Source organism: Thalassophryne amazonica, chromosome 17 (assembly GCF_902500255.1).
Source record: "Thalassophryne amazonica chromosome 17, fThaAma1.1, whole genome shotgun sequence".
NCBI lineage: Eukaryota > Metazoa > Chordata > Actinopteri > Batrachoidiformes > Batrachoididae > Thalassophryne > Thalassophryne amazonica.
Genome location: NC_047119.1, coordinates 70,563,163 through 70,580,918, shown reverse-complemented (window position 1 = coordinate 70,580,918; position 17,756 = coordinate 70,563,163). Strand labels below are relative to the sequence as shown.

Genomic DNA, 17,756 nt, shown 5'->3' with positions numbered 1-17,756 from the left:
GTGGAAGTTTTATTACTTTGCATGGTTAAACTTGCATTAGAAAAATAAGATTCTGTGATTAATGGTAAATGCTTTTCCAATTCATTGAGTCCATGAATGTTTCATATTTTGAGTAAGAAATGTGCATTGTAGAAGCAGCATAATTTTATGAGTTTACTGAAAACTATGTGATGATGAAATATTCCATTTTCTTACCATTTTCAGGACAGTATTTAAACAAGTACTCAGAATGATATTTTACTACGTTGTGATATTGTAATTAAAAAATCATAATGAAAGAGAAAAAAAGAGAAAATCTCACCAAAGGAATAAGAATGCAAGCTCCACACATAAGGGAGCAGGTGGGAAACGAACCCAAGATCTTCTCAGTGTAATCAGACCACCCCTCCTCTGCATTCGTCCGTAAATCAATAGTGACACTTTTTATTATTATTATTATTATTAATTTTATGTCAAGGTCTGTTTGGCTTCTGCAGTGAAACAGATGTTGTACACATTTTGGCCTACAGGGGGAAGTACTGACTAATATCGTGTTTAATCTGGCAAACCCGTCTGTTGCGAAGAAGAATTCTGCTGGTCATGGCTGAAGCAGGGCAGCAGTCAGGTGAAGCTCAATGTTTTCTCGCTCTTTATTCTTTTTCTCTTTTATTTTATCCATTAGAGCGCGTTACCACCGTGGGCACTTAGTGTGTAAGTCTTGTTAAATGCATGCAGGTGTTCCTGTGCTGTGTCCCTCAGCTGTTCTTTTTTTTTTTTTGGTGAGTTAGCATTCGGGCTGCTCTTGAGGTTTTGAAGTTTTAAACTTGTTAGTTTACATTATCCTCCCTTATCTTGCATTATCCTGACAGCATCATCACTTCAGAGTAACTTGATGTTTTCAGTCGGATTTTTTTATTGCTAAAAAGTCTAAAAGGATTTTAGCTGCTGTGACGGAAAGAACCAAACATTTAGTTTACAACTGCTGAATATAAATGTTCACGTTAGTGAAGTTTTTTTTGTAGCTTTTCAAAAATGTTATGTGTATAAAATAAATATTGTTTGGTGAAAGTTTGTCCACTGGTCCACCAAATTACCAAAAGCTGAAAAATGCAACATTTGCATCAATTCAACAACAGGAGTTAATTATATCAAAAACGGCTTGCAAATTGGGGACAAAAGAAAAAAAAAGGGATATTGGTACACAGTACAGTCAGTTGCCCGGAGCCATAATGCAACTGAATATCCTTTATTGTGTATTGTTGTATTGGGTATTTGGATGTTATCTAGCTGAAAAAGTCTGGATGGAGTAGCCCTTCTACTTAAAGTGTGAAGAAGCCACATTATGTGTGGTGCAAATATTTGCTGGAAATGGATCACTTTGCCTGGTTCTGAATCACGACACTGTGTCACTTTGGGGTCATTCCTGGCATCTGGCTGGAGCCCTTCTAATGCAGAATGATACACACTGTGCCCGAGAATGTGTTTTGAACACAAAATGATATAAATTATACTTATTAAATGAGAATTTACTTAGTTTCGAAAGGCACTTGTTATACGTTTTTACAAGCAAAAAAATGATGTGTTTACTCAAATAGGGTGGCATTCCTTAATAAATGAAGATAAAATAAAATCTGTGGTAATAAACATTCTTAGATTTTGACATCTCCCTCTAAGCTTTTAACTCAATGAAGTGGGTCAGGATAGCACAAGATGCCCCAACTTGCTATCATTTCGCACCTTATATTGTTAGAGATGGAGAGCAAAGGAGGGTTTTAAATGTGTGGTGGTGAGATTTCTCCTGAATTAAAAAGTAAAAGCCCCCACATTCATGCCCATTTGTGATGTTGAGATGACCCTCAAAGTCCACATGGCTCACAAGTACTGACACGAGGCTGCTGCTTCAGTGATCCACAACCGGCAAATTTTTGCATCAGAGATAAATGCATGCAGCAATTAAACAGCAAGACATAACACACTGACATTTTCAACCCAAGTAAGTATTTTCCCACTGTAGAACCATTGACACTGAATGGCTAACTCACCTTTGCTATTTAATAGAGATCGTCACTTTCACACTTGCAGGAATGAGTAAGTCAGAAAACGCGCCCACACCACCGAGACTGGATGTTTTGATTCCTCTGCTGATCACAAGGATGGCTGGATCCGGTCGAGCTTGTGGTCGTTTGTAGACAAAACATCAGTCTTTCCATTGGTACCAAGTAGGGCTGCAACAAACGATTATTTGGATCATCGATGAATCATGGGGTTTCGACACGAATAATTGGATTTGCGGGGAATTTTTTTAAAAATGTGCCAGGGAAACAATTTTTCTCTTCTTCCATCACTTTATTTAACAACAGAACATTATTTGAAAACTTTGAATACTTGAAAATCAGCAAATCGTCATGTCCCTTGGCTGTTGAAATATAAAATAATAAAGAATAAAACAGTTTATAATAAAGAACAAAATAATTATTTCAAATGACATTGCTTTATCAAAGTGCTGATTTGCCATAAAACAACATTGAAACATATAAATGTTATAAAATATATGGTGAAAAAAAGAGGTATTTTTGCTGCTGCTGTAACAAACACAGACAAATCGTAAAGGATTCTGGGTAAAAGTGCCTCTGCTAAACACTGATTGGTTCAGTCATTCATTATGTAAACCAACACGTTAATGTGACTTCTGTCGTGTGTTGGTGTTCATTTTTTTATTTGTAAAAACAGGCATTTTTACGGAGCCCTGGAAGTGTCATCGCAAAATGTTTTGCATGTGGAGAGAATGTGCGCACGTTTTATGATGTAAAACGTGCTTTACACTGCGAGATGATTTTTCATGCAGGAATTTTTGGACCGAGTTTCAGGTTAATCGCGCATCCTGCATTGTGTAGTCATGGAGTAACAAGCTTTAACATCTCACGACCACCTCCTGATCGCGATCGTATGGTCGAATGAAAATCAAACCTGTTATTCTGGTTGGCCGTCGTGAGGTTATCCTCCTGCTGAAAAGCTACAAGCATCCAACTGCTCGCACTGCGCCTGTGCAAACACTGCAGAGCTGTCTTGTAATGTTATTATTATTATTATTATTATTATTATTTTTTTTTTTTTTGCTGTTGTTTTGTTTTTAAACTTCATTTGTTAAAAAAAAAAAAAAAAAAAAGCCATTTGCAAAGCCAAAAAGTTGATTTGACAATCATCTGATGTAACCGGGGTCAAAACAAATACAACACTGCCATCTACTGGTTCACAGATGCTTAGTACTTAGGGCGAATACTGCCATGAACACTACTGGCCAGTAGATGGCCGTAGAGGCCTTGAAAACAAAATTCCAGATAATCCCTGTCTGCTACATTTAAAATGCGTGGAATTTAACAAACGCAAATACAATAACAACGTCTATAAACCCAGAGAATATATTCACGAGAGTTTTAGGCACTAGAGTTTAATGCTGTTGTCCGTGGAGCCTGAACAGAGTGTTTGAAATGCATTTATCCTGTCGTGAACGTACTGAGATTACATCATCCTACCCATAATGCACTAGGCACAGCATCTGCTCACAAAACCTTAAAAATAGCACATTGCTTTAAAACTAAAACATATATCTGATATTTTCACTTTATAAAACTTCAGACATGACAGTAATTTTAAATAACTTGTCCAAAATTAGTTTGGTTAAAATTTGAACCATAAGTTAAAAATGTATGCCTCTGGATGACTTAGGTGATATTGCCAGCATATCGGTATGGTGTTAAAGGAAATGATTTTTTTTTTTTTGGCCATTTCTCCTTTGTCTACAGAGGATAGAGATGCTTTTCATAGAAGCAGCTCTCTTCTTTTAGCAGAGGGTATAACTGTCCATCTGTTATAAAACTTTTAACAGGTAGGTGCTGAACTTTTTTAAATTTTACAAATGCTTATCGTTGTTCAGCTTTGTTTATCGGTCTAAAAGTTATCGGACAGAAATTAATTGTAAGATAATTGGTCCGATAATCGTTTTTAAAGTTATCTAAAAAGATAATCCGATAATGAAAACATTATCTTCGATAATTATCTGTTATCGGAAGTGTGCCCACCACTGGTTCCTTGCATCCCTTAATGGTTTCAGTGCTTTGGCCATGAGTGTGCAGATGTCACCTGAACTTCCACCTTTTTGTCACCTGAGGACAGAGGAGAGCAGCACAGATTGCAGGCTGCTGCTCCAAAAGTCTTTCGTCTCGTAAGCGCTGTTCCATCTTGTTGTTAAATCAGTTTTCAGCCCGTGTGCTGGTAACTGCAGAAGTTTCTGTTTCTCCTGCAGTGCATGGCTTGTGATGAGGCTTCTGTGATTCACCTTATTCTCCCAAGAAGTCATGACACAGGGTGAAGATTCAGTGCTCACTGAGCAGCCAGGTTTAATGTGTACAACCCCTGGCAAAAATTATGGAATCACCGGCCTCGGAGGATGTTCATTCAGTTGTTTAATTTTGTAGAAAAAAAAAAGCAGATCACAGACATGACACAAAACTGAAGTCATTTCAAATGGCAACTTTCTGGCTTTAAGAAACACTATAAGAAATCAGGAAAAATAATTGTGGCAGTCAGTAACGGTTACTTTTTTAGACCAAGCAGAGGGAAAAAAAATATGGAATCACTCAATAAACACTCAAAATAACTCGTAAAGTTATGGTATGGCTTTCTCTGTGAAAAACTTAAGTGACTGTATGACGATGGTATTTAGACTCAATCGTATATACACCGTGCCTTTGTTCTCCACAACACTGTAGCTTAGCCTGTTCAAAGTTGGCTCGGAGTTTAGTGAAGTGCTGGAGTGTGCGTTGGTCAGGAGTTGGCAGCGGCTGCTGCTGCGGTTCTTTTAGCTCTGGGTGATGATTGAGCATGTGGGCTTGGGGATTTGAAGTGTTCTGGAAGTACTTGACTTTGATTTTGCACAATGGATATGTCATATCTAGCTCCTTCTTACCCTGGAAATGGTAAAATCCAAAGTGCACTCAAACATTTGCCTTGAGCGAAGACTGTGCTGGCTGTATTTGTTTTTCATCCGCTAAACTAGGCGACCATGGAAGCTAACTAATGTTTGTAGCAGGCTGGACCTGCCCCTTGCAGGATGATATACCATGGAGGGCGTAGCGTGACAAACAGTAGGTGTAGAGAATAAGCTAGGAAATGTTTAAAAATGTCTTTTTAAATATCGATTCTTAGAAATTTTGGATCAATTCAGAATCTTAATAAGAATCACAATTCAGATGTGAATCTGCTATTATGTGAAAAGAGGATGTGGAAATACTCCAGAGTGTAGACATGGAAGGCCAAGCCCTGTACATAATAATAATAATAATAATAATAATAATAAATAAAAAGTCTAGTGTGGCTCCATGGAGGAGAGAAAAAATGAAGAGTGGTTGTTTTGTGTGGTTTCAGTGTACTGTAAAGTCCCTGTTAGAGGACCACAGATGGTGGAATTCTTCTTGCACGTCTGAATCTATCTGTAGTTCTTTTGGCATCAGTAACCTCAGATACGGGACAACAACACACCACCTTTGTGTCTCTGATCTTTAAGTTATTAATGTGTTTTTTGTAGTTAGTCACAAAATATGCAGAACCTTCCATCTGACAGTGTTAAATAAAGTGATAACTTACCCCTGCATCCATATTGCCAGAATGGTATTAGGTTCTTCTCATTTTAATGAACCAAAATATCCCCTGGGTTTAATGGGGGTGGGGTGGTGTCCGGTGGCAGGTTGACAATCTGGGGCAGGGGCAGAAATACGTATAATGTTAGAGGAAACAATATTATGCATATAGAAGATGCATTATTTAAAGAAATGGAGGCAGTTATTTTTTTATTTGAATACATTCTTCGTTTTCCAATAACATAACTGTGGAATTTAAAATAGAGCTTGCTCCTGATTTGTGGGCAGTGATTTAATGTGTTTTATTGATCTTAAATCCACAAAAAAAATGATGGTAGGAATTAAGAAAATGAGAATGGAGAAGTGTTTGTAGATGTTTTCTCTTCCCAGTTATCATCTGAAGAAATATCAGCCTAATGATTTTGATCCAGCTGTTGTCAGTTTCAGGTGACTGGTGTGCAGAGACTTAACCAGGGTTCCCCACAGTAATCACAGTTGCAGAACTCGTGTGTTTGTGCTTTCTCTTATAACAAACAGACTGGTAATTACTGGCTTCTGTGAAATGACTTGTTTTTGTGTTATGTATTTATGTACCTTTTTGATTAGAAGCTACATGTGCAGAGCAAACTCACTCCACCAGATGACTTCATGTGCTTGGTCTTTTTTTTTTTTTTTTAAAGTCCATTCATGGAAACTCTTCTGAAATGTTTCAGCATCTACTCGGGATGATGAAGAAGCTCCTCAAGCCACAGAGAATTTCAGCTATGTGATACCCAGGAAAGAAATCAGCACAGTTTCTGATATGGGCAGGTGGAAAAGATCTCAGGTATGTTCTTCTCTGTTCCTGTGTACGGATGTTGCATAACTTCTCTTCCTATTACCTGTTTATGAGTTTGTTTGTTTTTTCAAAACTTGCCACAAAACATGAAAGATTTACTGATTGGTAGGGCTGCAGCAAAGGGTTATTTTCACATTAAGAAAATAATCAACCAAATTGATTAATAATTATTAGCTCAGTTGCTATTATTACAAATTACTTATTAATCGGATAGTTGTTTAAATAAAAATGTTAGAAAATGGTGAAAATGTTGATCAGTGTTTTCTGGAACCCAAGATGATGCCTTCAGATGTTCTTGGACAACCCAGACTTATTCAGTTTACAGCTGGACAGGAGTAAATAAATTGGTAAACTAGAAAGTACAGATAAGGACAAAATTGTTAGACCCCTATGAAATTGAATTTTTTCTTCAAAATTTTCCCCAAGCGCTATTTTTAACAGGAGAACTTTTCCCATAGCTGTGCAGCAAGCCTTGGGGAAAAGTTCTTCCACATCCACACGAGAGAGCCTTCATGCGCTGTCCCACGGAAAAGACACATTATGAGGAACAACAAAAAAATTAATCTTTACTGTGTGAAACAAAAGGCGATTCCCTTTTGTAGTCTGTAATAACAGATAAGAGTCCCGGTAGCAACTTTTTATCTTCAGAAAGTTGAGTCACGATTGACATCTTTAAATGGCTTTGACAGAGGTGGACCTGAACTAGCGGGTCCACAATCAACAGCATAACGGCCCAACAGCAGTGTAATTTTTTCATGCAGCACCATAATGAGCCGTTATGGTGTTACAGCACTGGCAAGAATCCTATGTGATAGAAAGCAGTGCTAGTGAGTCCTTGTCCTAGTTTCCTTCAAAAAAGGACAGAAATCATAGTAGTAGTACGACCAGAGTTTTTTTTTATGGTTATTTGTATATTTGCCACCCTTGTGATTCAGAAGCAAAGTACGCTCACCACATCTTTACATCACTCTACATAACACACTACCCTGGTTCAGACTGTTTGATGGACAAACAACACTCAGTCCTCTCTGTGCCAAGAAGTTGTATTGAGACATCCCTCAATTTCACTGGGGAGAACTCCAAAATAATGCCACTCAGATGGGGACTTGTGAGTATTTGCACACCCACACCGTCTCTCAGGCTGAACAACTCCACGTGTTTGATCCAGAGCCCAAATATCTGTAGTTGATATCGCTTGGATGAACGCCACCAAAACGGAACGTTGATAGGACTAGTTAACATCACTGGAAAATGCTGTTGATAATCACATGCCATTCCAGCAGGGGGCGGTAAATCATCTATATATTAAAAGTGAAGTGGTGTCTGTGTACATATGTGTGTGATTTTATTTAGTAAGTTCAGTGTAAGTTCATAATATAATTGGAAATACATTACAAATACATGGGTGACACAAGAAAGTGAGAACACTTATTTCCATTGTGGTCCATTTAAAAACCAAATGAAAAAATAGAAGTAAAAATAAAATAAAAGTAATAATACTGATGATGATGATGATAATAGTGTATATATGATAACAAGAACCTAAACAATTTATACATACATTAAGACAATTAACAGGAAATAAAAGCATTGAGTTCTTCCTTTAAATACTGTTGGGGGGGCGATCACGACTTGTCACTGAGTTTTTAAAATGCATATCGAAAAGCGTTTTTTTTTTACGACATCGTACAAGTTTTATAAATCCGCGGACACTGATCTGTATAACAGATACAAATCAGTGTCTGCGGTTCCGCGGACAAAAGAAGCCTCACTCAAAGCCTATGGTGTCCCTTGATTGAGGAGAATAACATCAACTCAGAACATGGCGCCATTTTGGTTCCAACTGCGCTGAACTACTGAAAGCCTGATTTATGCTTCTGCAGCTCTGTAACTCTGTGATATGCGTGACAGTCTTAAAGTTCTCCGTCACCGGATTATGCTTTATTATGGACTAATTTGACCCTCAACAAGCTTTTCTTTCTACGGTCATCACCTCCAAATCAAAGGTAAGCTGTACAATTTTCTCTTGTTCAGACTGCGTGTTGTAAAGTTGCGGACTTTTCTGTCAAACATACGTGATCCCGAAATGTAATCAGCATGCACACTGCAGAAACTATTAAAATGTGATGGCAGATGGAGTCAAAGCAGAAAAGTGTCAAATCACAGCCTTTTGTGTCAGATTTATCTGGTGCACATCCAGGCTGCGGGTCTAGGTCTGAGCACGGTGTGAAAAGAATTGGCCGGACTTTTAATCACAGAAATGACCTCGGTCCTGCTTTCCTCGAATCGCCGAGTGTCAGCACTGAACTTTAATTTGTTGCTCTGTTACTTTGCACGTCCAGACTGCTCGGGGTTTTTAATGGAAATACATTGTGATCGGATGGGACATTTTATCGGATGTGAGTGAAAATCCATTATATTTTTAAAATGGACCAAATCCGTTATGTATAAAACAGACAAAATTAGTTATATGTATGTAACGGATTAGTTACAGTCAGAAAGTGCCAAACATCTATGGGTAATCCTGAATCGAGACCTGCGCCTCATTTAATGACCAGGTCAAAATTTCCTCTGAAAATTTTTGTCTGTCAAACGTATTTGATCCATTATCAAAATGTAATCAGCGTGTGCACTGCAAAAAAAAAAAACTTAAAATATGATGGGAGACAAGGGAGTTAAAGCAGAAAAATAAACGGCCATTTTTTAATTACAGAAATGACTCCGGCCCCACATGTGAGGGGTTTTTAAAGGAAATACAGTCAAATGGGGCATTTTATCTGATGTGCGCGAAAATCTGTTATACAACATCTATTATATACAGTGTTTATTACATGGAAACTAATACAAAAACATTGGCACATTTTTTGTCTGGTGACTGCGAATATGTGGTTTATACAGTGACTGTTTAGGTGAGTTTTACTGTACATGGGACCGAAGAATAAATTTACCTCTCAAAACTTTTGACGATGAAGTTGGCTTCCATCCCACACGGCTGACTTTATTTTCCCAAATTTTTCTTCTGTTCAGAGCTGAATGGAATCTGTACATCTTGAATCCCTTGTTGTGTCTATTTGTGCATCCAAACGCACAACAAGCTGTCATTTTCAGCAAATAAATAAATAAAATAGCTCTATTTACATGCAGATAGATTAACAGCGAACACAGTTTTGGAACCAAGATGGCACCATGAGTCACGTGAGCTTTTTTTTTTTTGACTCGTCACATTGCTGCTCTCTTAATCAAGGGACTCTAAAAGCGTGGTTGTTAACGATAATTGTCGCTAAGCAGGACTGGTTGGTTGCTACGGGGCGCTGTGTGTCCGCTGGCGAATATTTTATTCATAGGATATTGGACACTTTTAGAGCCAACAAGTTTTTAAAAGAAGTATTTTGTGGCATGTCTCTGTCACGGAGCAATGTTGCACAGAGGGAAGATGACCAGAAAGATGGTTTGAAAAAGTAAAATAAGGACAAGAATCCATGGAATTGTCGCCGGGATGAATTAAAAGTTTGTCTTCAGGAAACATGGTAAGAATTTTTTTTTTTTTTTTTTTTTGTCTTTGGAAAATAAACATTGTGCTGTTCAAACAGGATTTCAGACAAGATTATGTGACTTTTTTTTAGTTAATCTTGACTTTCTTTGGAAAAAGACTGTGGCTTTGAATGGATTTACAGGAATTTACACAAGAATATAAGTGACTTTTTTACTGAAAAGTATGTTATTGATATTTTACCATGGTTGTCAAATTATTCTACAAGCTTTAGCTGTGGTTTTTGAGATGTTTTAACAGTCTTTCATGTAGTTTAATTGTTCTAAGTTAATGAATAATTTGTTTTACAATTAAAAGGAAAATCATTCCATGTCCTACTTCCATGTCATATTCTGTTATTTCAACATCATCATTGACAGTACAAATGAAAGGTTGAACCTAGGATCATTTAAATGTACACTTCTTGTGAGATTTCTTTCTTCCAGGAGATGCTGAAAATCTATCATTAGATACAAAATTAATTTGGTTTATGGGGCCCCGCCCAACTCCTGGGGAGCTCTGCCTCCCAGACCCCCTGCAAAATTTCTTCGGATTTCACAATTTTAATTTCACAGCCCTGAAAAACATTCTGGAGTCACACACCATTCCAACACATTATAGAAACTTTGCATAGTTTAATACCACCCTTGAAAAATGTCAGCTACCTAGTTTATAAAATTACCCAATCTAGAGCTCATGGATCCCCATGGACAACACGCTGGTTGCTTTTGTTTGGAGTGTTTACAGCCAGACTACACATTTACACAATTACATACTTACCTTATTAACATATTTGTCTCTTCTTCATTAAGGCTTATGCAGACTACGTGGGCTTCATTCTGACCCTGAATGAAAGCATAAAGGGAAAGAAGATCACTTGTGAATTTAAAATGTCAGAGGTATGGTTTTGACAGTTTATTTGTATTTATTTATTCTTTCTTTATTTTTGGCAGTGTGGTGGCCAAATGGTCAGTGCACTTATTTCCAAAACATAAGGTTCCCGTTGAAGGTCACCAGTGCGTATTCTTCATGTCATATGGAGTTGCTTCGGGAAGGGCACTGGTGTGTGTGTGTGTGTGTGTGTGTTTTTTTTTTTTAAAACATTTTTGCCAGCCAACATAATCCATATACTATCTGCTGTGGCAGCTCTGACTGAAAAAAGAAAAGCCAGAGTTGGTGTTTGGTGCTGGTGGTTACCACTATAACCTCTTTATGCACTGAAATTCCTCCAGATTCCTTTAATCCTTGAAAGGCATTATGCACTGTAGAGAGAAAAATAACCAAATCCTTTCCAAACGTTCTTTGAGGAACATTGTTTTCAAACTTTTCAGTAATTTTCTCACATATCTGTTGATAAACTGGAGATCATCTGCCCATCTTTGCTCCTTAAAGACTCAGCTTTTCATGGATGCTGCTTTTGTACAAATTCATCATGACATTCACCTGTTTGAAATAACATCATTTATTCATTCATTCCTTTATTTATTCACATTTACTTCATTATTAGCCCTAACATAATTGGGTTCCTTTGGGATTTATAAAGCCTTCTGATTCTGTTTAGTGTCCCCGTCCCAATTTTTTGGAATTTTTTGTAGGCCTGAAATGTAGAAATTAATGCATATTCATAACGCAGTGCTAAAAAAACCTTCAGCAGTATGAGCATTGTGTTCTTTATAATTTGCAGTCCTTTAATTATTAAGATCCTATTGTCTTGTGAACAATTTGTACATGTTTAATAAAGCCCCTTTATCAATCATTCAAAAACAATATTTACATTTTAACAACGTCCGCAGGGGGCCTTGCTTGTGTGTAAACATGAGCTTTTGACAAGAGCGGAAGTTGTGCAAATCAAATAATATTTGTAGATCACTCTGTGCATTTGCAGGTATTAATGAGACAAATTTAACTCCAAAGGGAGTTAGCGGGTGAGTTAGCGTACACACTAATGTCGCACAATGTCTTGTAAATGAATCCAGAGGTGTTCTCAGGTTACAAAACCAGTGTTTCCAGTTTTAGAAGTGTTTCTCGCTAGCTTTTACATAATATATGACGAGGATATTTTTACACAGAAACAAAACTGAGTTTTGCAGCCAGTTACCAGCCTGTGACATCGCCATGCCGTCCGTTAAATGTTTTGAAAATACAGTTGTATACAAAAGTTTGGCACCCATGATAATTTTCATGATTTTCTTTTATAAATCATTGGTTGTCTGGATCAGAAATTTCAGTTAAATATATCATATAGCAGATGAACACACTGATATTTGAGAAGTGAAATGAAGCTTGTAGTATTTACAGAAAGTGTGCAATAATTATTTAAACAAAATTTGGCAGGTGCATAAATTTGAGCACTCGTCATTTTATTGATTTGAATACATTTAGCACTAATTATTAGAACACAAAATTGGTTTTATAAGCTCATTGACCCTTGACTTCCTTACACAGGTGAATCCAATCATGATAAAGGGTATTTAAGGTGGCCATTTGCAGATGTTTCCCTTCTTTGCATCTCTTGTAATGAGTGGCAACATGGGAGCCTCTAAACAACTCTCAAATGACCTGAAAACAAAGATTGTTCAACATCATGGTTTAGGGGAAGGATACAAAAAGCTTTCTCAGAGATCTCAGCTGTCAGTTTCCACTGTGAGGAACATAGTGAGGAAATGGAAGACCACAGGCACAGTATTAGTTAAGGCCTGAAGTGGCAGGCCAAGAAAAATCTCTAAGCTGAAGCGAAGGATGGTGAGAACAGTCAGTCAACCCACAGACCTGCTACAAAGACCTACAACATGATCTTGCTAAAGATAGTGTCTCTGTGCATCGTTCAACTATACAGCGCACTTTGCACAAGGAGATGCAGGCAGAGGAAGCCTTTTCTGAATACACGCCACAAACAGAGTCACTTGAGGTATGCTAAAGCACATTTGGACAAGCCAGCTTCATTTTGGAATAAGGTGCTGTGGACTGAGGAAACTAAAACTGAGTTATTTGGACATAAGGGGCGGTATGCATGGCTGAAAAAGAACACAGCATTCCAAGAAAAACACTTGCTACCTACAGTAAAATTTGGAGGTGGTTCCATTATGCTGTGGGGCTGTGTGGCCAGTGCAGGTACTGAGAATCTTGTTAAAGTTGAGGGTCACATGGATTCCATCAATATCAGCAGATTCTTGAGAACAATGTTCATGAATCAGTGACAAAGTTGAAGTTGCGCCGGTGCTGGATCTTTCAACAAGACAACGACCCAAAACACTGCTCAAAATCTACTAAGACATTCATGCAGAGGAACAAGTACAATGTTCTGGAATGGCCATCTCAGTCCCCAGACCTGAATATTATTGAAAATCTATGGTGTGATTTTTAAGTGGACTGTCCATGCTCAGAAACCAACAAACCTGAGATGTTTTGTAAAGAAGAATGGTCCAAAATACCTTCAACCAGAATCCAGACTCTCATTGGAAGCTATAGGAAGCATTTAGAGGCTGTTATTTCTGCAAAAGGAGGATCTACTAAATATTGATGTATTTTTTCTGATGGAGTGCCCACATTTATGCACTTGCCTAATTCTGTTTAAAGAATTATTGCACACTTTCTGTAAATCCTATAAACTTCATTTCACTTCTCAAATATCAGTGTTTGTCTGCTATATGATATATTTAACTGAAATTGCTGATCCAAACGACCAATGATTTGTAAAGGAAAATCATGGAAATCATCAGGGGTGCATAAACGTTTACATACAACTGTAAGTTCAGAGGTGTTAATAGGTTCCAAAAAGGGTATTTTCAGTTTTAGAAGTGTTTATCTTTCCCTAGCTTTTACATATTATATGAGAAACATGCATGTAAACACACAAAACTAAGTGGTTTTGGAGAGACCAGCCAGTGGCATCACAGTGCAGCTCTACTCTTTTTGGCTGTCAGCCCTGCCACTCAAAAATAAAACTGAACAGATTGAAATGGAATGTGACTTTTTAACCTCTTAAATAGGTCAAGGTTAGCCATCTTTGAACGTGTCCAAGGTCTGTGTCACAAGAATGTTCCCTGTGAATTTGAAGACTCTGGCATTAATAGGACTGGACTTACGCTGAGCACAGATGGACACAAAGTCTTTGAAATACCTGATGGCCATATTTGATGGCCTCCGTTAAAGATGAGCATTTGTGGTTGATGACAGGATTTTTAACTTTTAATGTCTTCTATAACTTTAATTTTACTAGTGACCAGATGTTTGTTCTGCAAATCAAAATTCAACACAAGTTGTTTACACTTATGTGAGTGGTGCACATTTTGTAGCATGACATGTTCAGGATACCAGAACAAAGTAAACCATATAGCCAAGATGTGGCTTTGTGGGTTATCCTGTCCTGTATCGTGACCTCTGTGCCACTTACACTTGGTTTACTGGTCACCACTTACCCAAATGTTCTAGTTTGTTTTTATTTTGGAGACTGTAAACATTAGTTTGTTAAAGCAAAAACTTTCCTATTGTCTGACAGACGGTGAAGAAGTTACTCGATCTATTAGGGACTCTGGACCAGTGGATAAATGAGACTCCTCCTGTTGATCAACGATCGCGCTTTGGTAATACGGCCTACAGAACGTGGTATGCCAAACTAGACCAGGTGAGTACAGTGACAAGCCCCTTCTTCACAGTCTGCTGCAGTCAGGAAACGTCAATGCTGTAGCCTGGGACATAAAAAATACAGTCCCTGAACCTGAATAAGCAGGAAGCAATTCATTATGCAAAGTTCAAATGTGGAGATAAAAAAAGACGGGATGTGTAATATGATCATATGACTGCAGTATATTGGTTGTGTGCTTTTTTTAAAATCCTAACCCTGAACCTTGACTGACCACCCAGGTTTTGAACCACAGTTGTAAAGTAAATGCATTATGAGTGCGCCACTGCTCTTGCTGATAAGAGATGGGTTCACTTAGCGTACTTTAACAAAAATATATTGTCCACCACAGTGACACACTGGAAATGCACACGCCTCATCAGAACCCCCCCCCCCCCCCCTTCATGCTGTGAGCACGCTTTCTTTCTGAAATGCGTGCACAGATCGATAACAGTTTGTGACGATAACCCCATAAGATGTGATATTCTAGCAGCAATACACACATCACTATTAGCTGTTCTGAGCTTTTTTTTATATTGTTTATTAGGAGTATCTTCCATTTGCTGAGTCTTAGCCTCAAACAGAAATTGTGTTTCAAAGATTTCAAATGGCCAGAAGTTCTACATGTGGCTGTAATTCTCTGTTTATGTCCAAACTAAAGTTCTGATAAAAACACTTTAGATTTCATACTCGATTTCTGTATTAGTTTTATTATTTCAGAGGGAGGGTCAGTCGGGTGGACAGGGTTTAAGCATCATGGCCATGCCCCCGGTCCCCACTTGGGGTCAGCCTTGTATATTTATTCATGAGGCTTGCTGTGAGGTGTTGTGTGTAGGCACCGGGGTGCAGAAAAGGGATGAAGGAGTACTCTGATGTTTTACTTCAGTAAATGTCACTGAGCATCTCGTCTCTTTGTGTGATGTCACTGATTCATGCTGCAAACACTGAAGTTACTGAAAGTTCAAGCAGCCTTTCTCTCCACCTGGGCCACTTACCCTCGTCTGTTGGAGGCTATGGGGTCTGTTTAATTCCCAGATCATAAGTCAACCATCACTGAGTGCAGTGCATCTCATTTAACAGCCTTTTACTGTCTGTGGACTCCTCACTCAAGATTCATCAGTGATTTGTGCAGTTTCAAGAAACATGTAAAGGATCAAATTCTCCGCACTTGGGGCCAGATTTGAAGATCTTAGATAACAAATGATCAATTGTGTAGGTACGCCAAACTTTTGCACAGTGGTTTAGGGCAGGGACCTGCAACCTTTAGCATCAAATCAAACCTTTACCCACAAATGAAATTCTTTAAAACTTATTGGACCCTTAAAATAAATACATAAAGTTGATATAAAGTGTGTATATATATGTATGTATGTGTATATATATGTATGTATGTGTATATATATGTATGTATGTGTATATGTATGTATACTCAACAAAAATATAAACGCAACACTTTTGGTTTTGCTCCCATTTTGTATGAGATGAACTCAAAGATCTAAAACTTTTTCCACATACACAATATCACCATTTCCCTCAAATATTGTTCACAAACCAGTCTAAATCTGTGATAGTGAGCACTTCTCCTTTGCTGAGATAATCCATCCCACCTCACAGGTGTGCCATATCAAGATGCTGATTAGACACCATGATTAGTGCACAGGTGTGCCTTAGACTGTCCACAATAAAAGGCCACTCTGAAAGGTGCAGTTTTGTTTTATTGGGGGGGGATACCAGTCAGTATCTGGTGTGACCACCATTTGCCTCATGCAGTGCAACACATCTCCTTCGCATAGAGTTGATCAGGTTGTCAATTGTGGCCTGTGGAATGTTGGTCCACTCCTCTTCAATGGCTGTGCGAAGTTGCTGGATATTGGCAGGAACTGGTACACGCTGTCGTATACGCCGGTCCAGAGCATCCCAAACATGCTCAATGGGTGACATGTCCAGTGAGTATGCCGGCCATGCAAGAACTGGGACATTTTCAGCTTCCAAGAATTGTGTACAGATCCTTGCAACATGGGGTCGTGCATTATCCTGCTGCAACATGAGGTGATGTTCTTGGATGTATGGCACAACAATGGGCCTCAGGATCTTGTCACGGTATCTCTGTGCATTCAAAATGCCATCAATAAAATGCACCTGTGTTCTTCGTCCATAACAGACGCCTGCCCATACCATAACCCCACCGCAACCATGGGCCACTCGATCCACAACATTGACATTAGAAAACAGCTCACCCACACGACGCCACACACGCTGTCTGCCATCTGCCCTGGACAGTGTGAACCAGGATTCATCCATGAAGAGAACACCTCTCCAACGTGCCAAACGCCAGCGAATGTGAGCATTTGCCCACTCAAGTCGGTTACGACGACGAACTGGAGTCAGGTCGAGACCCCGATGAGGACGACGAGCATGCAGATGAGCTTCCCTGAGACGGTTTCTGACAGTTTGTGCAGAAATTCTTTGGTTATGCAAACCGATTGTTTCAGCAGCTGTCTGAGTGGCTGGTCTCAGATGATCTTGGAGGTGAACATGCTGGATGTGGAGGTCCTGGGCTGGTGTTGTTACACGTGGTCTGCGGTTGTGAGGCTGGTTGGATGTACTGCCAAATTCTCTGAAACTCCTTTGGAGACAGCTTATGGTAGAGAAATGAACATTCAATACACGAGCAACAGCTCTGGTTGACATTCCTGCTGTCAGCATGCCAACTGCACGCTCCCTCAAATCTTGCGACATCTGTGGCATTGTGCTGTGTGATAAAACTGCACCTTTCAGAGTGGCCTTTTATTGTGGGCAGTCTAAGGCACACCTGTGCACTAATCATGGTGTCTAATCAGCATCTTGATATGGCACACCTGTGAGGTGGGATGGATTATCTCAGCAAAGGAGAAGTGCTCACTATCACAGATTTAGACTGGTTTGTGAACAATATTTGAGGGAAATGGTGATATTGTGTATGTGGAGAAAGTTTTAGATCTTTGAGTTCATCTCAGACAAAATGGGAGCAAAACCAAAAGTGTTGCGTTTATATTTTTGTTGAGTGTATATATGTGTATATGTATGTATGTATGTGTGTATGTATGTATGTGTATATGTATGTATGTGTATATGTATGTATATGTGTATGTATGTATGTGTATATGTGTATGT

At 38.6% G+C, this 17,756-nt stretch overlaps 1 protein-coding gene across 2 annotated transcripts in view; it reads left to right on the top strand.

The window, feature by feature from the left end:
- Positions 1-526: 526 nt before the first annotated feature.
- Positions 527-17,756, top strand: part of ptpa (protein phosphatase 2 phosphatase activator) — a 102,129-nt gene continuing 84,899 nt past the window's right edge. For both annotated transcript variants that reach the window (XM_034192651.1, XM_034192652.1), the window contains exons 1-4: positions 527-604; positions 6,329-6,441; positions 10,795-10,881; positions 14,481-14,606. In XM_034192651.1, the coding sequence (XP_034048542.1) occupies positions 580-604; positions 6,329-6,441; positions 10,795-10,881; positions 14,481-14,606 (351 nt within the window). In that variant the 5' untranslated portion in view covers positions 527-579. The remainder of the gene's footprint in view (positions 605-6,328; positions 6,442-10,794; positions 10,882-14,480; positions 14,607-17,756) is intronic.